We start from the raw sequence: 27,686 nt of genomic DNA, 5'->3' as shown, positions 1-27,686 counted from the left end.
TGCAGTGTCAGATGCTTTGGAGAAGTCCAGATATACGACACTATATACACACTCTATATATAAGTGATACATATACACACCCGCATATATACGACACTATATACACACACTATATATAAAGGATACATATACACCCGCTATATATACGACACTATATACACACTATATATAAAGGATACATATATACACCCGCCATATATACGACACTATATACACACTATATATAAAGGATACATATATACACCCGCTATATATACGACACTAAATATACACTATATATAAATGATACATATATACACCCGCCATATATACGACACTATATACACACTATATATAAAGGATACATATACACCCGTTATATATATGACACTATATGCACACTATATATAAATTATACATATATACACCCGCTATATATACGACACTATATACACACTATATATAAATGATACATATATACACCCGCTTTGGCTTGAGAAAGGCTCATGCTTGAGCCGAAACGTCGCCTTGCCACCTTATGGGTGAATAAAAACTAACTTCTTTGAAGAAATGCTTGGAGTGCAGTCCGATTTTTTGTCTTCTAAAGTGGGTAAGCACCTTTTTACCGTACTTGGACATTGCACCCGTCTATTTTTCCATACTATCCAGGGTGGTGCTGCCAGTGGTTTTTTCTGCTATATACACCCGCTATATATACGACACTATATACACACTATATATAAATGATACATATATACACCCGTTATATATACGACACTATATACACACTATATATAAAGGATACATATACACCAGCTATATATACGACACTATATACACACTATATATAAAGGGTACATATATACACCCGCTATATATACACAACACTATATACACACTATATATAAATGATACATATACACACCCACCATATATACGACACTATATACACACTATATATAAATGATACATATATACACCTGCTATATATACGAAACTATATATAAATGATACATATATACACCCGCTATATATACGACACTATATACACACACTATATATAAAGGATACATATACACCCGCTATATATACGACACTATATACACACACTATATATAAAGGATACATATATACACCCGTTATATATACAACACTACAGGGAGTGCAGAATTATTAGGCAAGTTGTATTTTTGAGGATTAATTTTATTATTGAACAACAACCATGTTCTCAATGAACCCAAAAAACTCATTAATATCAAAGCTGAATATTTTTGGAAGTAGTTTTTAGTTTGTTTTTAGTTTTAGCTATTTTAGGGGGATATCTGTGTGTGCAGGTGACTATTACTGTGCATAATTATTAGGCAACTTAACAAAAAACAAATATATACCCATTTCAATTATTTATTTTTACCAGTGAAACCAATATAACATCTCAACATTCACAAATATACATTTCTGACATTCAAAAACAAAACAAAAACAAATCAGTGACCAATATAGCCACCTTTCTTTGCAAGGACACTCAAAAGCCTGCCATCCATGGATTCTGTCAGTGTTTTGATCTGTTCACCATCAACATTGCGTGCAGCAGCAACCACAGCCTCCCAGACACTGTTCAGAGAGGTGTACTGTTTTCCCTCCTTGTAAATCTCACATTTGATGATGGACCACAGGTTCTCAATGGGGTTCAGATCAGGTGAACAAGGAGGCCATGTCATTAGATTTTCTTCTTTTATATCCTTTCTTGCCAGCCACGCTGTGGAGTACTTGGACGCGTATGATGGAGCATTGTCCTGCATGAAAATCATGTTTTTCTTGAAGGATGCAGACTTCTTCCTGTACCACTGCTTGAAGAAGGTGTCTTCCAGAAACTGGCAGTAGGACTGGGAGTTGAGCTTGACTCCATCCTCAACCCGAAAAGGCCCCACAAGCTCATCTTTGATGATACCAGCCCAAACCAGTACTCCACCTCCACCTTGCTGGCGTCTGAGTCGGACTGGAGCTCTCTGCCCTTTACCAATCCAGCCACGGGCCCATCCATCTTGACGTTTCAGCTTGTGTGTCTTGTTCAGTGGTGGTCGTCTTTCAGCCTTTCTTACCTTGGCCATGTCTCTGAGTATTGCACACCTTGTGCTTTTGGGCACTCCAGTGATGTTGCAGCTCTGAAATATGGCCAAACTGGTGGCAAGTGGCATCTTGGCAGCTGCACGCTTGACTTTTCTCAGTTCATGGGCAGTTATTTTGCGCCTTGGTTTTTCCACACGCTTCTTGCGACCCTGTTGACTATTTTGAATGAAACGCTTGATTGTTCGATGATCACGCTTCAGAAGCTTTGCAATTTTAAGAGTGCTGCATCCCTCTGCAAGATATCTCACTATTTTTGACTTTTCTGAGCTTGTCAAGTCCTTCTTTTGACCCATTTTGCCAAAGGAAAGGAAGTTGCCTAATAATTATGCACACCTGATATAGGGTGTTGATGTCATTAGACCACACCCCTTCTCATTACAGAGATGCACATCACCTAATATGCTTAATTGGTAGTAGGCTTTCGAGCCTATACAGCTTGGAGTAAGACAACATGCATAAAGAGGATGATGTGGTCAAAATACTCATTTGCCTAATAATTCTGCACGCAGTGTATATATAAATGATACATATATACACCCGTTATATATACGACACTATATACACACTATATATAAATGATACATATACACCCGTTATATATACGACACTATATACACACTATATATTAATGATACATATATACACCTGCTATATATACGAAACTATATATAAATGATACATATATACACCCGCTATATATACGACACTATATACACACACTATATATAAAGGATACATATACACCCGTTATATATACGACACTATATACACACTATATATAAAGGGTACATATATACACCCGCTATATATACACAACACTATATACACACTATATATAAATGATACATATACACACCCACCATATATACGACACTATATACACACTATATATTAATGATACATATATACACCTGCTATATATACGAAACTATATATAAATGATACATATATACACCCGCTATATATACGACACTATATACACACACTATATATAAAGGATACATATATACACCCGTTATATATACGACACTATATACACACTATATATAAAGGATACACATATACACCCGCTATATATACGACACTATGTACACACTATATATAAAGGGTACATATATACACCCGCTATATATACACAACACTATATACACACTATATATAAATGATACATATGCACACCCACCATATATACGACACTATATACACACTATATATAAAGGATACATATATACACCCGCTATATATACGACACTATATACACACTATATATAAAGGGTACATATATACACCCGCTATATATACACAACACTATATACACACTATATATAAATGATACATATGCACACCCACCATATATACGACACTATATGCACACTATATATAAAGGATACATATATACACCCGTTATATATACGACACTATATACACACACTATATATAAAGGATACATATATACACCCGTTATATATATGACACTATATGCACACTATATATAAAGGATACATATATACACCCGTTATATATACGACACTATATACACACTATATTTAAAGGATACATATACACACCCGCTATATACTCTATGCTTACATTACGCATACACCATATAGGCACATTATACACTATACATACCCTACACATACACATTATGGGGGTCACTTATCATTTCAGATGTCACTTCTAAGGCTGCTTTTGCATTGTGTTTCTGAAATGGTGCCCAGTTTTCATGCACTTGGCGCAGTGCGTTATATGCACTCGGCGCAGTGCGTTATATGCACTCGGCGCAGTGCGTTATATGCACTCGGCGCAGTGCGTTATATGCACTTGGTGCAGTGTGTTATATGAAAGTACAGACGGAGCTGCCTAGCGAAGGATGGAACTTTTTTGCGACATTTCAAGTGTCGCTGACAGTAAATGTGCCATAATCCAGGTCCAATCTCACTTTTCTGTCTTAAACATAGACCACATTGAAAAGTGACGTGTCTCCTAAATGTCCCAGAAATGTCACAAAAAAGTTGCAATTGGCCTGTTGTGCAACATTTTTAAACCAAAAACCTGAGGTATCTGGTTTGATAAATGACCCCCTATATATACACTATATATACACTATACATACACTATATATACGCTATACATACACTATATATACACTATACATACACTATACATACACTATATATACACTATATATACACTATACATACACTATACATACACTATATATACAATATATACAATATATACACTATATATACAATATATACACTATACATACACTATATATACACTATACATACACTATATATACAATATATACACTATATATACACTATATATACACTATCCTTGCATGTCTAAAATCCTATACAGAAAGGCTTCTGAGGGAAAATGCAGATATGACCCCACACCAATAGCAGGCTGCCAGAAAAACATGCAAAAATAAATGGGAAGAATGCAAAAAAATAAAACTGTGTGACTCCATGCTGTATGGGACCCTGCAGCATGTCATTCTGAAGTGGATGATGGGATTTCTACTCACCACAGCAAGGACTGGGGAACATTAGTCTTGGCAAACACAATGGCTCCTTGCTTCTTCAAGACGCTGACAATGACGCTGTCCTTCTTCTCCAGAACATCAAGATATTGCACAAGACCACAGGTAGAGGGGTGGCCCTAGAAATACACCCAGAGATGTGGTGAGGCCTCCTTTTTCTGAGCTATATCTCTGCCCTTCCCTAGAGGTGTCACTGCCCCTCCGTAGAGAAGTATGGACCTACCTGATAACCAACATGTTCCTTTATAGAGACCGGGACTCCGTACAGGGGACCCCTCATCCTATTATCTCTCAGACCCTTCAGCTGCGCCTCACAATCTGACAGGAAAACCGTCACACAATTCAAGTTGTCGTTTACTTCTAGAGCCTGAGACAGAAAGAGGAACACGTAGACCAGATATCAGGAACATGAGAGAGAGGAACACGTAGACCAGATATCAGGAACATGAGAGAGAGGAACATGTAGACCAGATATCAGGAACCTGAGAGAGAGAGGAACACGTAGACCAGATATCAGGAACTGGAGAAAGAGAGAGGAACACGTAGACCAGATATCAGGAACATGAGAGAGAGGAACATGTAGACCAGATATCAGGAACCTGAGAGAGAGAGGAACACGTAGACCAGATATCAGGAACTGGAGAAAGAGAGAGGAACACGTAGACCAGATATCAGGAACATGAGAGAGAGGAACACATAGACCAGATATCAGGAACTGGAGAAAGAGAGAGGAACACGTAGACCAGATATCAGGAACTGGAGAAAGAGAGAGGAACACGTAGACCAGATATCAGGAACATGAGAGAGAGGAACATGTAGACTAGATATCAGGAACCTGAGAGAGAGAGGAACACGTAGACCAGATATCAGGAACTGGAGAAAGAGAGAGGAACACGTAGACCAGATATCAGGAACTGGAGAAAGAGAGAGGAACACTTAGACCAGATATCAGGAACATGAGAGAGAGGAACATGTAGACCAGATATCAGGAACCTGAGAGAGAGAGGAACACGTAGACCAGATATCAGGAACTGGAGAAAGAGAGAGGAACACGTAGACCAGATATCAGGAACTGGAGAAAGAGAGAGGAACACGTAGACCAGATATCAGGAACATGAGAGAGAGGAACATGTAGACCAGATATCAGGAACCTGAGAGAGAGAGGAACACGTAGACCAGATATCAGGAACTGGAGAAAGAGAGAGGAACACGTAGACCAGATATCAGGAACACGAGAGAGAGAGGAACACGTAGACCAGATATCAGGAACTGGAGAAAGAGAGAGGAACATGTAGACCAGATATCAGGAACTGGAGAAACAGAGAGGAACACGTAGACCAGATATCAGGAACCTGAGAGAGAGAGGAACACGTAGACCAGATATCAGGAACTGGAGAAAGAGAGAGGAACACGTAGACCAGATATCAGGAACATGAGAGAGAGGAACACGTAGACCAGATATCAGGAACCTGAGAGAGAGAGGAACACGTAGACCAGATATCAGGAACTGGAGAAAGAGAGAGGAACACGTAGACCAGATATCAGGAACTGGAGAAAGAGAAAGGAACACGTAGACCAGATATCAGGAACCTGAGAGAGAGAGGAACACATAGACCAGATATCAGGAACATGAGAGAGAGGAACATTGCTATGTTCTATCGCTGGGTGACATGAACCCCCTTTTGCCGTGAATGAACCCCTGCTCTGCATTGCTGACAGGGAAGTAAATTTAGTGAAAACATCTGTTACTGATGGGAAGATGCGCGACTACAAGCGCACGCTGCTGATGGCATTCCCACCTGACAGCGGGGGCACAGTGGAAGCACAAGGCGAAGGCAGAGGAGGAGGAAGAGGTCGCCCACGCAGCTGGGGCACCGCCAGCACCTGAGAAGGCAGGGTTAGCATGGCCGACATGTGGAGAAGCTTTGTCAGCCTTGGAGGTGCTGACCTGCCCTGCAGCCAGTGTATAGTGTGAACGTGTGTTTAGCCGGCAGAGAACATTATCACAGGCCGCAGCCAATGTGGACAAGCTGACGTTTATTATAATGAACCAGGCCTGGATACTACAGGACTTGTCCGTACCTTGTGCAGAATAGACATTTATACCAGCCTCAACCATCCAGTCTTGTCCTCAAGTGCACTTATTCTTTGTTTTATTTTGTTATATGTCCCAATATTTTGGGGGATACCCCAATTTAAAAATAAAAAATAACACCAATCAGTGTTGGCTACCTATTCCTCCTTCACCGCCGCTTCCACCTACACCGCCACGTTAACCTACACCGCCACATCACCCATCCACCGCCTCCTCAACCTCCTACTCCTAGATCCAGATTGTTATTTTTTATTTTTCTATATTTTATGTTATTTTACGTCATTTCCCTATCCACATTTGTTTGCAGAACACTTGCCATGCTCTTCAGCACATTTTGATGCTTTTTGCAGCCATATTTTAGAGCCATTTTAGTGCCCAACAGTTCGGGTCCCCATTGACTTCAATGGGGTTCGGGTTCGGGGTCAAGTTCGGGGCCCGAACCCAAGCTTTTTTTTCAAGTTCAGCCAAACCTGCCGAACCCGAACATCCAGGTGTCCGCTCAACTCTAATCAGGAGCCTAAAAAGAGAGAAGAACATAATATCTAGATATCAGGAGCCTAAGAAACAGAAAACATGTAGACCAGATATCAGTAACCTGAGAAAGAGAGAATAACATATAGACCTGATACCAGGAACCTGAATGACAGAGGAACAGATATAAACAGATTTGAGGACCCTGAGAAAGTGAGAAGACAATAGAACCAGATATCTAGGTATTGGGGTTAGGGTTAGAGAGAAAGAGAGAGGAACATATAGGCCAGGTATCAGGAACCTGCGACATGGAGGTGACCTTATGGAACCAGATATCTGAAGCCTAAGACTGGGAAAGGAACACTTAATCCAATATCTGGGGAATGGGACAAAAAGATTAAATTAAAGAACCAGGTATCTGGAGAACAGATATATCAGTCACTGGTTGCTTTTATAGGGAGGCCACACTCATTTCTATAGGTAACCACTCACTTTTTCAATATAAGAATAGAGGATGATCTCTGGGGTCAGGGACCCGTCCTTCAGCTTCTCTGTCAGTTCCCGTAATGTCAGCTCCAGGATTTTCTTGCTGTCCACTCCGGGATTCTGGAAGAAACAAAGAAAGGAGGAGATGGCACAATCCCGCAGCCCCATAGGCCAGTGTTTACTTTACAGTGTTCTAGATAGTAGGTGTGATGATGCATCCGTCAGTTGGAAGTCATGATTTAGTGTCGTTATGAGGACTTCCGTGTCTATATTTCTGCTGGAGTCCATGTGAGTGTCATCCTATAGTTGTCACGGCTGTATGTGAGCAACAAGAGCATACACAGTAAATAGAGCTACTGACCGGACCCAAACTAGGGAGGATAAAGGGTGACCCCTGTCAGACCCTCAAAGCTCTCCCTATGCTGCTAAGCACATGCCCGGATCCAAATGGTGGATCGAGGCATGCCCGCGTACCTAAGACTGATGACCACTGTAACCACTACAATAGTGGAAGGGGCACGGCCACTGGTGCCCTGATCAGTATATGGACGGCCCCGGGGTCGCCTCGGATCCAGTCAGAAAACAAACAGAAACACTACAATGTCTGCACACTTAGCTGAAGGAGCTGCAGCAGCCGTGAAGACAGATCCAAAGACAGCTGGCAATATCCGGAGTACTTGCTGCAGCAGAACACAGGTCCAGTGAAATGATAGCCCACAAGTGAAGATACTCAAGCAAGAGATACAACTCAAATGAGAAATATAATCCGCTCCCTACAAAGGAGGAGGGGTGATTTAAAGGCAGAGAAATCAAACAGAGGAGGAACAGCTGGGAGGAAGGAAACAGAAAGTAAAGACCTCATCACAGGGGCGGAGAAACAGAGCAGTGAGAACTCCTCCAAGCTCTAGTAGTGACATCATCACAGGGGTGGAGAAACAGAGCAGTGAGAACTCCTCCAAGCTCTAGTAGTGACATCATCACAGGGGTGGAGAAACAGAGCTATGAGAACGTCTCAAAGCCTCTGGTAGTGACAGTACCCCCCCCTCTACGGGTGGACTCCGGACATCCAGGACCCACCTTCTCAGGATGAGCCCTATGAAATGCCCTGATGAGGCGAGTGGCTTTAATGTCCGACACCGGAACCCACATCCTCTCCTCAGGACCATAACCCTTCCAATGAACGAGGTACTGAAGAGAACCGCGGACAATGCGAGAGTCCACAATTCTGGAAACCTCAAACTCCAGATTGCCATCAACCAAAATCGGAGGAGGAGGCAAAGAGGAGGGTACCGTGGGCTGGACATATGGTTTTAAGAGAGATCTGTGAAATACATTATGTATCTTCCAAACCCGTGGAAGATCAAGACGGAAGGCAACAGGATTGATGACTGACAAGATTTTATAAGGCCCAATAAACTTGGGACCCAATTTCCAGGAGGGAACCTTCAGTTTAATATTTCTTGTAGACAACCACACCAGATCACCCACATTCAGGTCCGGACCAGGCACACGTCTCTTATCAGCCACACGCGTATACTTCTCACTCATCTTTCTAAGATTACTCTGAATCTTTTGCCAAATGGTAGACAAAGACGAGGAAAATCTCTCCTCCTCAGGTAACCCAGAAGGAGCCCCTCCCGAGAATGTCCCAAACTGCGGATGGAACCCATATGCACCAAAGAATGGTGACTTATCAGAAGATTCCTGACGACGGTTGTTCAGAGCAAACTCAGCAAGAGGGAGAAATGAACACCAATCCTCCTGGTTCTCTGCCACAAAACAGCGCAAATATGTCTCCAGATTCTGATTGAGGCGCTCAGTCTGACCATTCGACTGCCGGTGAAAAGCAGAAGAGAAGGAGAGCCGAACCCCCAGGCGAGAGCAGAAAGCCTTCCAGAATCTGGACACAAACTGCGTGCCTCTATCGGAAACAATATCAGAGGGAATGCCATGCAATTTAACAATATGGTCGACAAAAGCTTGCGCCAACGTTTTAGCATTGGGTAAACCAGGGAAAGGTACGAAATGAGCCATCTTGCTAAAACGGTCCACCACCACCAGGATCACTGACTTCCCTGAGGAACGAGGAAGATCCGTGATAAAGTCCATGGACAGGTGTGTCCAAGGACGGGAAGGTATGGGTAACGGGAGAAGGGAACCTGAAGGCCGTGAACGAGGGACCTTAGCGCGAGCGCACGTCTCACAAGCAGCCACAAAACCCTCCACCGACTTACGAAGAGCCGGCCACCAAAATCTCCGAGCAATGAGATCTACTGTGGCTCTACTCCCGGGGTGACCAGCAGGAACAGTATCATGATGCTCCTTGAAGAGTTTGTGACGTAGCTCAGGAGGCACAAACAACTTCCCAGAAGGACAACGGGCAGGTGCCTCAGTCTGGGCAGCCTGGACCTTGGCCTCCAAATCAGAATATAGAGCAGAAACAACTACCCCTCGGAGTTTCCTCCTCCCGGAAAACAGCGAGAGAGAGCATCAGCCTTCACATTTTTGATCCCAGGGCGGAAAGTAACGACAAAATTGAATCTGGAGAAGAACAGAGACCATCTGGCCTGTCTCGGATTCATACGCCTGGCCGACTCCAAGTATGCCAGATTCTTATGGTCGGCAAAAACGGTGATAGGGTGCCTGGCCCCCTCCAACCAATGGCGCCATTCCTCGAAAGCCAACTTGATGGCCAACAACTCCCTATCTCCCACATCATAGTTTTTCTCTGCCGGGGAGAGTTTTTTAGAGAAAAAGGCACAGGGTCGCCATTTGGCAGGAGAAGGGCCCTGGGACAAAACCGCACCCACACCCACCTTGGAAGCATCCACCTCAACAATAAAAGGTAAGGAAACATCGGGATGCACCAAGACGGGAGCAGACGAAAAACTCTCTTTAATCTTAGAAAAAGCTGCAAGCGCCTCCTCCGACCAAGAGGAAAAATCCGCCCCCTTTTTTGTCATGTCAGTGAGGGGTTTGACAACAGAGGAATAATTCAAAATGAACTTTCTGTAATAGTTCGCAAAACCCAGAAAGCGCATCAATGCCTTCTGATTCTCAGGAAGCTCCCACTCAAGTACAGCACGGACCTTCTCCGGATCCATGCGAAAACCAGAAGCAGAGAGGAGAAAACCCAGAAATTGAATCTCCGATACCATAAAAAGACATTTCTCCAGCTTGGCGTGCAATTTATTTTCCCGCAGAATCCGCAGAACCTGAAAAAGATGATCCTGATGGGTCTGAACATCAGGGGAAAAAATCAAAATATCATCAAGATACACCAATACAAATTTCCCCATTAAATGGTAGAAAATACTATTAACAAAATGCTGAAAGACGGCCGGAGCATTCATCAGGCCGAAAGGCATAACGAGATTCTCGAAATGCCCGTTAGGGGTATTAAAGGCCGTTTTCCATTCATCCCCCTCTCTGACCCTGACCAGGTTGTACGCGCCTCTCAAATCCAATTTGGAAAAAACCTTGGCCCCAACAATTTGGTTGAAGAGGTCCGGGATCAGAGGAAGGGGATAGGGATCGCGAATCGTGATACGGTTCAGCTCCCTAAAATCTAGGCAAGGTCTCAGAGAGCCATCTTTTTTTTTAACAAAAAAAAAAAACCCAGCGGCAACAGGTGATTTTGAGGGACGAATATGCCCCTTATCGAGACTCTCGGAGATATAGGTTCGCATTGCGATTCTTTCCGGTTGTGAGAGATTGTAGAGGCGTGCTTTTGGCAGCTTGGCGCCGGGAATGAGGTTAATGGGACAGTCAAACTCCCGGTGAGGAGGTAGCTCCTGAACACTGCTCTCGGAAAACACGTCCGAGAAATCAGAGAGAAATGATGGCACAGTTTTAGTAGACACCTCTGCAAAAGTCGCTGTGAGACAATTCTCTCTACAAAAGTCACTCCACTCATTTATTTGCCTTCCTTGCCAATCAATAGTGGGGTTATGTCTAGTGAGGCAGGGTAACCCCAAAACTAGAGGAAAAGGCAATCCGTTAAGGACAAAACAAGAAATATCCTCCACATGAGTGTCACCTTCAGCTAACCGGATATTGTGAACAATGCCCTTCAGAGATCTCTGTGAGAGTGGAGCAGAGTCAATAGCAAGAACAGGTATATCCTTTTCTAATGTGCAAACCTGAAAACCATGCATGGCTACAAATTGAGTGTCAATAAGATTGACGGCCGCTCCACTATCGACAAAAATCTCACAAGAAATGACTTTGCTCTCTAGCGCCACCCTGGCAGACAGGAGAAAACGGGAACTGCAGGTCAGGGGAAAAGCATCAATTCCTACATCAACTTTGCCCAAAGTAGCAGATGAAGCAGAGTTTGATGATTTACCTTTTGAGGTTTTTCTCTTATTATCCCTCTTAGTACAGTTCAAGAATCTCCTAGACGGACAAACATTTGCCAAATGACCTATGCCCCCACAACAAAAACACACCATACTCTGAGGACTAAATCCTCTTTTATCAGGGGCAAGTCGACCTAGCTGCATGGGCTCCTCCTCAGAGGGGAGCGAGACAGGATGAGGCCCCTGCACACTGAATGAGTCCGCACCATTGCCCCTAGACTGACAATGGCTGGACAGAGAGGTCTGCCAATGACATGGCAGACTCTAAGGACGTTGGTCTCTCATGGAAAGCAAATGCATCTTTCAATCTCTCTGAGAGACCATGACAGAACTGACTCCGGAGTGCAGCATCATTCCAACCTGAATCAGCTGCCCATCTCCGAAATTCAGAACAATAAAGCTCCGCAGACAGTTTGTTCTGGCATAAAAAACGTAAGTTAGATTCGGCCAGAGCAACACGATCTGGGTCATCATATATCTGCCCCAGGGCCACAAAAAATCTTTCCACAGATCGAAGGGAGGGATCCCCTGATGGCAGCGAAAAAGCCCAAGTCTGAGCATTACCCCTGAGCAGGGAGATGACAATCCTCACCCTCTGCTCCTCCTTACCAGAGGAATGGGGACACAAGCAAAAATGGAGTTTGCATGCCTCTCTGAAGCGAACAAAATTCTCACTGCACCCGGAGAACGTTTCCGGAAGTGAGACCTTTGGCTCGCAACAGACTCCATGGGCCGGAGCATAGCCTAATGCATGAAGCTGAGTCATAGATTGACGGAGATCCGCTACCTCCAAAGAAAGACCCTGCATGCGGTCAACCAGGCCAGAAAGCGGATCCATGTCAAAAAGGACGGTTTTGGCGGATTATAATGTCACGGCTGTATGTGAGCAACAAGAGCATACACAGTAAATAGAGCTACTGACCGGACCCAAACTAGGGAGGATAAAGGGTGACCTCTGTCAGACCCTCAAAGCTCTCCCTATGCTGCTAAGCACATGCCCGGATCCAAATGGTGGTACGAGGCATGCCCGCGTACCTAATACTGATGACCACTGTAACCCCTACAATAGTGGAAGGGGCACGGCCACCGGTGCCCTGATCAGTATGTGGACGGCCCCGGGGTCGCCTCGGATCCAGTCAGAAAACAAACAGAAACACTACAATGTCTGCACACTTAGCTGAAGGAGCTGCAGCAGCCGTGAAGACAGATCCAAAGACAGCTGGCAATATCCGGAGTACTTGCTGCAGCAGAACACAGGTCCAATGAAATGATAGCCCACAAGTGAAGATACTCAAGCAAGAGATACAACTCAAATGAGAAATATAATCCGCTCCCTACAAAGGAGGAGGGGTGATTTAAAGGCAGAGAAATCAAACAGAGGAGGAACAGCTGGGAGGAAGGAAACAGAAAGTAAAGACCTCATCACAGGGGCGGAGAAACAGAGCAGTGAGAACTCCTCCAAGCTCTAGTAGTGACATCATCACAGGGGTGGAGAAACAGAGCTGTGAGAACGTCTCAAAGCTCTGGTAGTGACAATAGTACTGCAATGTGTATTGCCCCATTACAATCTATCGCTGCCAGGATAATAATGAGGAGTGATTGTATCTGCCTAAATAGACATCTACAGCCCAACTATGTGAGGCTGATGTCCTCTTGGTGGCCACCAGCTGATGTAGGACACTGGGGACACTTTACACATCTGTCTGGATGCTGGAGACGCTCCCTGCTCTGCCCTATGATTATCGAGTACAGCTGTAACACCCTGGAGTGATGTTACCACTCCTACACCCTGCTACTATCTTTATTGGTCTAACCTAAAAGCCATCTTATGTACAGTATTTCTGGCCAGCTCCTCTACACTGTGCAGTCCTAATCTTGTTATGCAACTGTTTATTACATGTGCAACGGGCGTCTCACCCCAGGGCCCTCTCTCTCGTCCCAGGTGTAGGAAATGCAGAGTGGTGTAGTGCGGCTTAAACATCTCTTTATGGGTCACGGTGCTCCTACCTGGATACTGCTGGACCCCAGGCTTTGGCTCTGTAAAATAATATACTAACACTTTTTAGTAGGATAGGGTATTTTAAGGACCATGAAAGGTCAGCACTTGTGTGAAGTGTCAATTTCGACAGTTCTTGAGACGACAATAGTATTTGGGAAGGTTAGGAATCCTCCTTCTCAGCATATTATTATTAGCTTTACAAATAAGGAATACTTAGAAAATCATGATGTAAGGGGTTTTACTTTTTAACCATATATGTTTGTTAGAATGGTAAATTTAGGATACAATGTAACTCTGAAGAGTCAACCTATAAAATGGCTTTGTTTCATGACATTGGGGAGCATTCTTTGACAAGACACCTGTTGCTCTCTACACACACAGATTCATATATACACATTACTTTAAGGGAATTACTTTTTCACTCATTTTAAATTAGTTTATTGCTTGCTTGTTATCTTTTGTTATTCATCTGCTGAACTTTACTTTTTCTCTTCCTAAACTTTGTAATCGTTTCTTTTTATGCGAATTAAATCCTTTTAACTTTTATCTTTCATCATGAACTCTCCATATTTTGTTGGCTCCTTCTGAAGCATTTCTTACAAAATAAGAAATGCTGGACGATATTTAAATGAAGTTCAATGGCAGCTTTACTTTGAATAAACGTTTCTTCAAACAGTTCACAGGCCTTGTCTTGGTTCCAGCAGGCTTTAGCATTAAACTGGCAGGCAAACTCAACTCTGCTCTAGCCTTCTCTCACTCTGCTGTACTGACAAGCTGACTTAGTAACTTGGCTTCTTCTTTACACTGCACTTCACTCTGTAGTCAAACTTATCTTCAGCTCAGGAAGTTTAATCCTGGCTCCTGAGGCTTTAGGCTTCTGCCTCCATCACCAGAAGAGCTTAAGGTTCTCTGGCTGGTCACGTTCGGGTGTGGGAGGGAAACACCACACCGAACATAGGAGGGAAAGGGGTGAGGGAATAAGGCCTGGAAACTAGGGAAAGGAGATGGACACCTCCTAGTAAAACCCTAATCAAAGTCCTGACTAACTACCAGTATGAACAGACCCCAGAGGTAGGTGAGTTCATACACAGGAATACCTAATGTCCTAACTCACCCTATAGGACCCTGGTACTAATGTCAGGACTGAGACAACCTGTTCCTCCAAAAGGAAGGATGAAGAGTAATCTCCCTCAGGCCTTAATACAAATGACATGGAAATGCAACACACAAAATAACCCAAACAAAATACAAAAGGGAAAGAAAACACTTAACTTCAAGAGGCTATAAACACAAACCTCCATATAGATATAATAAAATGTCTTTATTCAATATGACAAAAATACATAGAACGATGGTCAGTAAAATTAGCAGCAAATAGGAGGGTTCTATTTTCTGCTAGTTTTACTGACCATCGTTCAATGTATTTTTGTCATATTGAATAAAGACATTTTATTATCTCTATACGGAGGTTTTTGTTTACTTGGTATCGGTTATGGTGATTTAGCAATTAATACCTCTGTTCATTAGTTATTGGTATCTGAATTTTTGTTATTAGGTGCTTCATAAAGCTGCTTGAAAAGTTGCTTGAAAAAGACCACACAGGTCGAAACGTCACATTGTGCTGGTGAATAAACCTTTGGAAATTCAAGACTGGAGAGTGCTGCGGGTTTCTTCACAAGTGTATCTATATCTGGGGGAGCTCAGGACTGATTCCCGACACGGCTGGCACCACCACATTAAGGAATGGTATTTACCCTTTTTTCCGTTGTGCTGCTACACTTAGTTTTTTCACATAAGGCTATAGCAGCACCAGGAACTCAGCCGAGATCCACACACCAGCTATCCACAACTCCAACAGAAGCTATAAACCGCACAGCATAGTAGGATAAACAACAACAAATAGAGAAGGTTAAATGACCATAATAGACACACCTGAGGAAAGAAGGTGAGGTACAGTCAGGTCCATAAATATTGGGACACTGACACAATTCTAACATTTTTGGCTCTATACACCACCACAATGGATTTGAAATGAAACGGACAAGATGTGCTTTACCTGCAGACTGTCAGCTGTAATCTGAGGGGATTTACATCCAAATCAGGTGAACGGTGCAGGAATTACAGCAGTTTCCATATGTGCCTCCCACTTGTTAAGGGACCAAAAGTAATGGGACAAATTAATAATCATAAATCAACTTTCACTTTTTAATACTTGGTTGCAAATCCTTTGCAGTCAATTACAGCCTGAAGTCTGGAACGCATAGACATCAGCAGACGCTGGGTCTCATCCCTGGTGACGCTCTGCCCGGCCTCTACTGCAACTGTCTTCAGTTCCTGCTTGTTCTTGGGGCATTTTCCCTTCAGTTTTGTCTTCAGACAGTGAAATGCTCAATCGGATTCAGGTCTGGGGATTGACTTGGCCATTGCAGAACATTCCACTTCTTTCCCTTAGAAAACTCTTTGGTTTCTTTTGCAGTATGCTTTGGGTCATTGTCCATCTGCACTGTGAAGCGCTGTCCAATGAGTTCTGAAGCATTTGGCTGAATATGAGCAGATAATATTGCCCGAAACCCTTCAGAATCCATCCTGCTGCTTTTGTCAGCAGTCACATCATCAATAAATATAAGAGAAGCAGTTCCATTGGCAGCCATACATGCCCACGCCATGACACTACCACCACCATGCTTCACTGATGAGGTGGTATGCTTAGGATCATGAGCAGTTCCTTTCCTTCTCCATACTCTTCTCTTCCCATCACTCTGGTACTAGTTGATCTTGGTCTCATCTGTCCATAGGATGTTGTTCCAGAACTGTGAAGGCTTTTTTAGATGTTGTTTGGCAAACTCTAATCTGGCCTTCCTGTTTTTGAGGCTCACCAATGGTTTACATCTTGTGGTGAACCCTCTGTATTCACTCTGGTGAAGTCTTCTCCTGATTGTTGACTTTGACACACATACACCTACCTCCTGGAGAGCGTTCTTGATCTGGCCAACTGCTGTGAAGGGTGTTTTCTTCACCAGGAAAAGAATTCTTCGGTCATCCACCACAGTTGTTTTCCGTGGTCTTCCGGGTCTTTTGGTGTTGCTGAGCTCACCGGTGCGTTCCTTCTTTTTAAGAATGTTCCAAACAGTTGTTTTCCGTGGTCTTCCGGGTCTTTTGGTGTTGCTGAGATCACCGGTGCGTTCCTTCTTTATAAGAATGTTCTAAACAGTTGTTTTGGCCAGGCCTGATGTTTTTGCTATCTCTCTGATGGGTTTGTTGTGTTTTTTCAGCCTAATGAAGGCTTGCTTCACTGATAGTGACAGCTCTTTGGATCTCATCTTGAGAGTTGACAGCAACAGATTCCAAATGCAAATAGCAGACTGGAAATGACCTCTGGACCTTTTATCTGCTCATTGTAATTGGGATAATGAGGGAATAACACACACCGGCCATGGAACAGCTGAGAAGCCAATTGTCCCATTACTTCTGGTCCCTTAACAAGTGGGAGGCACATATGCAAACTGCTGTAATTCCTGCACCGTTCACCTGATTGGATGTAAATCCCCTCAGATTACAGCTGACAGTCTGCAGGTAAAGCACATCTTGTCCGTTTCATTTCAAATCCATTGTGGTGGTGTATAGAGCCAAAAATGTTAGAATTGTGTCAGTGTTAGTACCAGAAGCAAAACAGACGTCATATGATCCAAACGGAAAACATGTCAGATCAAACCACGTGTTGCCAGTCTCCCAGATCTCCTGCCACCTGTAGCGAGAACGTCCGTGACAAACCCCCCCCCCCTTCTACGGGTGACCTCTGGGCACCCAGGACCAACCTTATCCGGATGAGACCTGTGAAAGGCTTTCACCAAACGACTGGCATTCACGTCAGATGTTGGTACCCACATCCTCTCCTCTGGTCCATAACCCTTCCAGTGAACAAGATACTGAAGAGATCTACGGAGAACTCGAGAGTCAATAATTTTGGCGATCTGGAATTCCAAACTTCTATCCACCATGACAGGAGTGGGTGGCAACGGGGACGACTCCAAACATTTAACATAGCTCTTCAACAAAGATTTGTGAAACACATTGTGGCGAAACCAACCTCGCCACTGGGTTTTGGAGAGGCCTGTTTATCAGCCTCTTGCCTCAGGATTATGGCCCATACTAACTTTTAAATCCCTGAACCGATTCAAGTGCATTTTGGATAGGTTTGTCCCCAAGTAGAGTTGAGCGAACACCTGGATGTTCGGGTTCGAGAAGTTCGGCCGAACTTCCCGGAAATGTTCGGGTTTGGGATCCGAACCCGATCCGAACTTCGTCCCGAACCCGAACCCCATTGAAGTCAATGGGGACCCGAACAAGCTAGAGGGCTGCAAAAGGCAGCAACATGTAGGTAAATCCCCTGCAAACAAATGTGGATAGGGAAATGAATTAAAATAAAAATTTAAAAAATAAAAATGAACCAATATCAATTGGACAGAGGTCCCATAGCAGAGAATCTGGCTTCACGTCAGCAGAGAATCAGTCTCTTCATGCCATAGCAAAGAATCTGGCTTCATGTCAGCAGAGAATCAGTCTCTTCATGCCATAGCAGGGAATCTGGCTTCATGTCAGCGCAGAATCAGTCTTCATGTCATAGCAGAGAATCAGGCTTCATGTCAGCGCAGAATCAGTCTTCATGTCATAGCAGAGAATCAGGCTTCACGTCACCCACCACTGGAACAGGCCACTGTCACATATTTAGGCCCAGGCACCCGGCAGAGGAGAGGTCCCGTAACAGAGAATCTGGCCTTATGTCAGCACAGAATCTGTCTTCATGTCATAGCAGAGAATCAGGCTTCACGTCACCCACCACTGGAACAGGCCACTGTCACACATTTAGGCCCCGGCACCCAGACAGAGGAGAGCGGTCCCGTAACAGAGAATCTGGCCTTATGTCAGCGCAGAATCTGTCTTCATGTCATAGCAGAGAATCAGGCTTCACGTCACCCACCACTGGAACAGGCCACTGTCACACATTTAGGCCCCGGCACCCAGGCAGAGGAGAGAGGTCCCGTAACAGAGAATCTGGCCTTATGTCAGCGCAGAATCTGTCTTCATGTCATAGCAGAGAATCAGGCATCACGTCACCCACCACTGGAACAGGCCACTGTCACACATTTAGGCCCAGGCACCCAGGCAGAGGAGAGAGGTCCCGTAACAGAGAATCTGGCCTTATGTCAGCGCAGAATCTGTCTTCATGTCATAGCAGAGAATCAGGCTTCACGTCACCCACCACTGGAACAGGCCACTGTCACACATTTAGGCCCAGGCACCCAGGCAGAGGAGAGAGGTCCCGTAACAGAGAATCTGGCCTTATGTCAGCGCAGAATCTGTCTTCATGTCATAGCAGAGAATCAGGCTTCACTTCACCCACCACTGGAACAGGCCACTGTCACACATTTAGGCCCAGGCACCCAGGCAGAGGAGAGAGGTCCCGTAACAGAGAATCTGGCCTGATGTCAGCGCAGAATCAGTCTTCATGTCATAGCAGAGAATCAGGCTTCACGTCACCCACCACTGGAACAGGCCACTGTCACACATTTAGGCCCCGGCACCCAGACAGAGGAGAGAGGTCCTGTAACAGAGAATCTGGCCTTATGTCAGCACAGAATCTGTCTTCATGTCATAGCAGAGAATCAGGCATCACTTCACCCACCACTGGAACAGGCCACTGTCACACATTTAGGTCCCGGCACCCAGGCAGAGGAGAGAGGTCCCGTAACAGAGAATCTGGCCTTATGTCAGCGCAGAATCTGTATTCATGTCATAGCAGAGAATCAGGCTTCACGTCACCCACCACTGGAACAGGCCACTGTCACATATTTAGGCCCAGGCAGAGGAGAGAGGTCCCGTAACAGAGAATCTGGCCTTATGTCAGCACAGAATCAGGCTTCATGTCATAGCAGAGAATCAGGCTTCGCGTCACCCACCACTGGAACAGGCCACTGTCACACATTTAGGCCCAGGCACCCAGACAGAGGAGAGAGGTCCCGTAACAGAGAATCTGGCCTTATGTCAGCGCAGAATCTGTCTTCATGTCATAGCAGAGAATCAGGCTTCACGTCACCCACCACTGGAACAGGCCACTGTCAGATATTTTTAGGCCCCGGCACCCAGACAGAGGAGAGGTTCATTCAACTTTGGGTTGCCCCGCAATATAATGGTAAAATGAAATTAAAAATAGTATTAAATGAGGAAGTGCCCTGGAGTAGAATAATATATGGTTAAGGGGAGGTAGTTAATATCTAATCTGCACAAGGGATGGACAGGTCCTGTGGGATCCATGCCTGGTTCATTTTTATGAACGTCAGCTTGTCCACATTGGCTGTAGACAGGCGGCTGCGTTTGTCTGTAATGACGCCCCCTGCCGTGCTGAATACACGTTCAGACAAAACGCTGGCCGCCGGGCAGGCCAGCACCTCCAAGGCATAAAAGGCTAGCTCTGGCCACGTGGACAATTTGGAGACCCAGAAGTTGAATGGGGCCGAACCATCAGTCAGTACGTGGAGGGGTGTGCACAGGTACTGTTCCACCATGTTAGTGAAATGTTGCCTCCTGCTAACACGTTCCGTATCAGGAGGTGGTGCACTTAGCTGTGGCGTGGTGACAAAACTTTTCCACATCTCTTCCATGCTAACCCTGCCCTCAGAGGAGCTGGGCGTGACACAGCTGCGTTGGCGACCTCTTGCTCCTCCTCTGCCTTCGCCTTGGGCTTCCACTGGTTCCCCTGTGACATTTGGGAATGCTGTCAGTAGCGCGTCTACCAACGTGCGCTTGTACTCGCGCATCTTCCTATCATGCTCCAGTGTAGGAAGTAAGGTGGGCACATTGTCTTTGTACCGGGGATCCAGCAGGGTGGCAACCCAGTAGTCCGCACACGTTAAAATGTGGGCAACTCTGCTGTCGTTGCGCAGGCACTGCAGCATGTAGTCGCTCATGTGTGCCAGGCTGCCCAGAGGTAAGGACAAGCTGTCCTCTGTGGGAGGCGTATCGTCATCGTCCTGTGTTTCCCCCCAGCCACGCACCAGTGATGGGCCCGAGCTGCTTTGGGTGCCACCCCGCTGTGAACATGCTTCATCCTCATCCTCCTCCACCTCCTCCTCATCCTCGTCCTCCTCGTCCTCCAGTAGTGGGCCCTGTCTGGCCACATTTGTACCTGGCCTCTGGTGTTGCAAAAAACCTCCCTCTGAGTCACTTCGAAGAGACTGGCCTGAAAGTGCTAAAAATGACCCCTCTTCCTCCTCTTCCTCCTGGGCCACCTCCTCTTCCATCATCGCCCTAAGTGTTTTCTCAAGGAGACATAGAAGTGGTATTGTAATGCTGATAACGGCGTCATCGCCACTGGCCATGTTGGTGGAGTACTCGAAACAGCGCAACAGGGCACACAGGTCTCGCATGGAGGCCCAGTCATTGGTGGTGAAGTGGTGCTGTTCCGCAGTACGACTGACCCGTGCGTGCTGCAGCTGAAACCCCACTATGGCCTGCTGCTGCTCGCACAGTCTGTCCAGCATGAGCAAGGTGGAGTTCCACCTGGTGGGCACGTCGCATATGAGGCAGTGAGCGGGAAGGCCGAAGTTACGCTGTAGCGCAGACAGGCGAGCAGTGGCAGGGTGTGAACGCCGGAAGCGCGAACAGACGGCCCGCACTTTATGCAGCAGCTCTGACATGTCGGGGTAGTTGCGAATGAACTTCTGCACCACCAAATTCAGCACATGCGCCAGGCAAGGGATGTGCGTCAAACCGGCTAGTCCCAGAGCTGCAACGAGATTTCGCCCATTATCGCACACCACCAGGCCGGGCTTGAGGCTCACCGGCAGCAACCACTCATCGGTCTGTTGTTCTATACCCCGCCACAACTCCTGTGCGGTGTGGGGCTGTCACGGATGGTGTACAGGAAACAAGACAATACCATATAAACAATGTCTCTCTGGATCCACAACTAAGGAACAAAGGGAGACCCCTGCAATAGACCTGCCGCTCTCCCTCACTGCTCAGCCTATGCGAACACCCCAAAGGTGGATGGCCGCATATCCACGTTCCTCGGCTATCTATTACCTGAAGACCCTACAATAGTGAAGGGACACGACCACCGGCTCCCTACACTGACACGGAGGGAGTCAGGGTCACCTGGATCCAGAAAAGACAAAATCATAAATACATAAACAGCACTTATCTTGCAGACGACTGACGACTGGGAACAGGGAACTGGGAACTGGGAACAGCATGCACACACACTCCAGGAAGTTGTATCAGCCGCACACTACTGCATTATGGGGAGGAACTTAAAGGGTAGCGATCAGTCTAACTGCATGACAGCTGAGATAGACTAACGAGATGAGAAACTAAACCAAAACAAAGAAATTCAAGGAGGAGGATCTGAGAAGCTCCTGTGAGCGCTTCTCAGCTGTCTGGCTGTGACAGTACCCCTCCCTCTAGGAGTGGACTCCGGACACTCAGGGCTCACTATCTCAGGATGGGACCTTTGGAAAGCCCTGATGAGACGAGAGGCTTTAATGTCAGTCACTGGGACCCACATCCTCTCCTCAGGACCATAACCCTCCCAATGAACGAGGTACTGGAGGGAACCGCGGACAAGACGAGAATCCACAATCCTAGAGACCTGAAATTCAAGATTTCCATCAACCATAATTGGAGGAGGAGGCAAAGGCGAGGGTACAATAGGTTGAACATAAGGTTTCAATAAGGACTTATGAAAAACATTATGGATCTTCCAAGTCTGAGGAAGATCAAGACGGTAGGCAACAGGATTGATGACAGACAGGATCTTGTAAGGCCCAATAAACCCAACTTCCAGGAGGGAACCTTCAATTTGATATTCTTGGTAGACAACCACACCAGATCACCAACATTCAGGTTCGGACCAGGCACACGTCTCTTATCTGCCACACGCTTATATCTCTCACTCATGCTCTTTAGATTATCCTGAATCTTTTGCCAAATAGATGACAAAGACGAGGAGAATCTGTCCTCATCAGGCAAACCAGAAGAGCCCTCTCCCGAGAAAGTCCCAAACTGCGGATGGAACCCATATGCACCAAAAAATGGTGACTTATCAGAGGACTCCTGACGACGGTTATTTAAAGCAAACTCAGCAAGGGACAAAAAAGAACACCAATCCTCCTGATTCTCCGCCACAAAACAGCGCAGATATGTCTCCAGATTCTGATTGACGCGCTCTGTCTGGCCATTCGACTGCGGATGGAAAGCAGAAGAGAATGACAACCGAACCCCCAAGCGAGAACAGAAAGCCTTCCAGAATCTGGAAACAAACTGCGTGCCCCTATCAGAGACTATGTCTGAAGGAATCCCATGCAATTTGACAATGTGGTCAATAAATGCCTGCGCCAGCGTCTTAGCATTGGGCAAACCAGGAAAAGGGATAAAATGCACCATTTTGCTAAAACGGTCCACCACCACCAGAATCACAGACTTCCCCGAGGAACGAGGCAAGTCCGTTATGAAGTCCATGGACAGATGTGTCCAAGGACGGGAAGGAATGGGCAAAGGAAGGAGAGGACCTGATGGCCGTGAATGAGGGACCTTGGCACGAGCGCAAGTCTCGCAAGCTGCCACAAAACCCTCAACCGACTTACGAAGCGCAGGCCACCAGAATCTCCGAGCGATGAGATCCAGTGTGGCTCTTGCCCCCGGGTGCCCAGCAAGGACCGTGTCGTGGTGTTCTTTAAAAATCTTGTGTCTCAAAGCGAGAGGCACAAACAACCTCCCAGGAGGACAAAGATCAGGAGCTTCTGACTGGGCTGCCTGCACCTCTGCCTCCAATTGAGGAAAAAGAGCAGAGACCACCACACCTTCAGCCAAAATGGGACCCGGGTCTTCAAAATTCCCACCTCCCGGAAAACAACGTGACAGGGCATCTGCCTTCACATTCTTAACCCCAGGGCGGAACGTAACAACAAAATTAAACCTTGAAAAGAACAAAGACCATCTGGCCTGTCTCGGGTTCAGACGCTTGGCTGACTCCAAGTAGGCCAGATTCTTATGGTCAGTAAACACGGTAATAGGGTGTCTGGCTCCCTCTAGCCAATGGCGCCATTCCTCAAAAGCCAACTTAATGGCCAACAATTCCCTATCTCCCACATCATAATTTCTCTCTGCGGAGGAGAGTTTCTTTGAGAAAAAGGCACACGGTTGCCATTTGGCAGGAGAGGAACCCTGAGACAAGACCGCACCCACCCCTACCTCAGAAGCATCAACCTCGACTATGAAGGGTAACGAAATATCAGGTTGTACTAGGATGGGAGCGGAAGCAAAACTCTCCTTGATATTAGAAAAGGCCTTACGCGCCTCTACTGACCAGGAAGAAAAATCTACCCCCTTTCTGGTCATATCAGTGAGTGGTTTAACAACAGAGGAATAATTCAAAATAAATTTCCTGTAATAATTGGCAAAGCCCAAAAAACGCATCAGCGCCTTCTGGTTCTCAGGAAGCTCCCACTAAAGCACAGCGCGACCTTCTCGGGGTCCATGCGAAAACCAGAAGCGGAGACAAGAAACACCAGAAATTGGATTTCTGGAACCGCAAACACACATTTTTCAAGTTTCGCGTATAATTTATTCTCCCGCAGAATGAGCAAGACCTGACGTAAGTGTTCCTTATGAGTCTTGAAATCAGGAGAAAAAATCAAAATGTCATCCAAATACACTAATACAAATTTTCCCATTAAATGATAAAAAATGCTGTTGACGAAATGCTGAAAAACGGCTGGGGCATTCATCAAACCAAAAGGCATAACTAAATTCTCAAAATGGCCCTCAGGGGTATTGAAAGCCGTCTTCCATTCGTCTCCTTCTCTGACCCTAACCAGGTTGTATGCCCCTCTTAGGTCTAATTTGGAAAAGACTTTAGCCCCAACAACCTGGTTAAACAGGTCCGGGATTAGAGGAAGCGGATAAGGATCACGAATAGTGATACTGTTCAGCTCCCTGAAATCCAGACAAGGTCTTAAAGAACCATCTTTTTTCTTAACAAAGAAAAAACCAGCGGCAACAGGTGACTTCGAGGGTCGTATGTGTCCTTTTCTCAGACTCTCAGAGATATAAGCACGCATAGCGACCCTCTCAGGTTGGCAGAGATTGTATAAACGAGATTTAGGCAGCTTGGCGCCTGGGATGAGATTAATAGGGCAATCGTACTCCCTGTGCGGGGGCAAATCCTGAACTCCACTCTCAGAGAAGACATCCGAAAATTCAGAGAGGAAAGGTGGTACAGTCTTAGTAGAAACCTCAGAAATAGATGTTATGAGGCAATTCTCTCTGCAAAAGTTACTCCAACCATTTATTTGCCTCGCTTGCCAATCAATGGTGGGGTTATGTTTAGTGAGCCAGGGTAGCCCCAACACTAGAGGAGTAGGCAAACCGCTAAGGACGAAACATGACACATCCTCAACATGAGCATCACTCACAATTAAACGGATATTGTGAACTATGCCCTTTAATGATTTCTGAGAAAGTGGAGCTGAATCAATAGCAAAAACAGGAATATCCTTTCCCAAAGTGCATACCTGGAAACCATGAGTTATTGCAAATTGATTATCAATGAGGTTGACAGCTGCTCCACTATCCACAAAAATCTCACAAAAAATGCTCTTGCTCTCTAGCGCCACCCTAGCAGGCAGGACAAAACGGGAACTACAAGCAAAAGGAAAACCTTCAATTTCCGCCTCAACCCTGCCAATAGTAACAGACGGAACATTTTTAATTTTTTTTTTCTTTTTGTCTCTTTATTACTCCCAGAAAACTGCCTGAATCTCCTAGAGGGACAAACATTTGCCAGATGATTTATACCTCCACAACAAAAACAAACCCTCCCCTGCGGGCTGAATCTTCTATTGTCAGAGGCAATCAACCCCAGCTGCATGGACTCCTGCTCAGAAGGGGCTGACAGCGACTGAGACCCCTGTGCACAGAATGAGACCGCTGCACTGTTCCGAGACTGAGAAGGACAGGAAGGAGAGATCTCTCCTCTCTCTCTAAGACGCCTGTCAATACGAACGGCCTGAGACATAGCAGAATCCAAGGAGGTAGGCCTCTCATGAAAGGAAAATGCATCTTTCAATCCCTCTGAAAGACCATAGCAAAATTGACTTCGGAGTGCAGCATCGTTCCAACCAGTATCAGCTGCCCATCTCCGAAATTCGGAGCAGTATATCTCTGCGGATTGTTTACCCTGGCATAACAGACGTAGTCTAGACTCAGCCAGAGCAATACGATCCGGATCATCATATATCTGACCCAGGGCTAAAAAGAATTCATCCACTGAACGAAGGGGCCGTGCCTCCTCCGGCAGCGAAAAGGCCCAAGACTGAGCGTTACCCCTGAGCAGCGATATAATGATCCCCACCCTCCGTTCTTCATCACCAGAAGAATGGGGAAGAAGGCGAAAATGGAGTTTGCAAGCCTCTCTAAAACGCACAAAATTCTCACTACCCCCGGAGAACGTATCCGGGAGCGAGATCTTAGGCTCAACACAAACTCCATGAACGCAGGCTGAACCGGTCACTTGAAACTGAGAAAAAATCCTACGGAGATCAGCTACCTCCAATGAAAGACCCTGGAGGCGTTCAGCTAAAAGTGAAACCGGATCCATGCTTGAGACGGTTTTGGCGGCTGATAATGTCACGGATGGTGTACAGGAAACAAGACAAAACCATATAAACAATGTCTCTCTGGATCCACAACTAAGGAACAAAGGGAGACCCCTGCAATAGACCTGCCGCTCTCCCTCACTGCTCAGCCTATGCGAACACCCCAAAGGTGGATGGCCGCATATCCACGTTCCTCGGCTATCTATTACCTGAAGACCCTACAATAGTGAAGGGACACGACCACCGGCTCCCTACACTGACACGGAGGGAGTCAGGGTCACCTGGATCCAGAAAAGAGATAATCATAAATACATAAACAGCACTTATCTTGCAGACGAATGACGACTGGGAACAGGGAACTGGGAACTAGGAACTGGGAACTGGGAACTGCATGCACACACACTCCAGGAAGTTGTATCAGCCGCACACTACTGCATTATGGGGAGGAACTTAAAGGGTAGCGATCAGTCTAACTGCATGACAGCTGAGATAGACTAATGAGATGAGAAACTAAACCAAAACAAAGAAATTCAAGGAGGAGGATCTGAGAAGCTCCTGTGAGCGCTTCTCAGCTGTCTGGCTGTGACAGGGGCCTGTCCCCCAAACATATGAGTTTCAGAATAGCCTGCTGACGTTTACCCCGGGCTGTGCTGAAGTTGGTGGTGAAGGTGTGTGGCTGACTGGATGAGCAGGTGGAAGAAGAGGAGGAGGAAGCTGAGTAGGAGGAGGAGGAGGAGGAGACAGGAGGCAAAGAATGTTGCCCTGCGATCCTTGGCGGCGGAAGGACGTGCGCCAAACAGCTCTCCGCCTGGGGCCCAGCCGCCACTACATTTACCCAGTGTGCAGTTAGGGAGATATAGCGTCCCTGGCCGTGCTTACTGGTCCACGTATCTGTGGTTAGGTGGACCTTGCCACAGATGGCGTTGCGCAGTGCACACTTGATTTTATCGGACACTTGTTT

At 45.7% G+C, this 27,686-nt stretch overlaps 1 protein-coding gene across 1 annotated transcript in view; it reads right to left on the bottom strand.

Annotated features, from left to right (window-relative positions):
• Nucleotides 1-27,686, bottom strand: part of LOC120979633 (vitamin D3 hydroxylase-associated protein-like) — a 225,109-nt gene that overhangs the window by 91,915 nt on the left and 105,508 nt on the right. Inside the window, exons 2-4 of the mRNA XM_040408502.1 lie at nt 7,719-7,832; nt 4,884-5,027; nt 4,646-4,779 (exon numbers count right to left, since the gene is read on the bottom strand). Of these exons, the coding sequence (XP_040264436.1) occupies nt 4,646-4,779; nt 4,884-5,027; nt 7,719-7,832 (392 nt within the window). The remainder of the gene's footprint in view (nt 1-4,645; nt 4,780-4,883; nt 5,028-7,718; nt 7,833-27,686) is intronic.

Source organism: Bufo bufo, chromosome 9 (assembly GCF_905171765.1).
Source record: "Bufo bufo chromosome 9, aBufBuf1.1, whole genome shotgun sequence".
NCBI lineage: Eukaryota > Metazoa > Chordata > Amphibia > Anura > Bufonidae > Bufo > Bufo bufo.
Note: the sequence above shows the minus strand (reverse complement) of the source record. Positions and strands in the feature narration are given on the sequence as shown.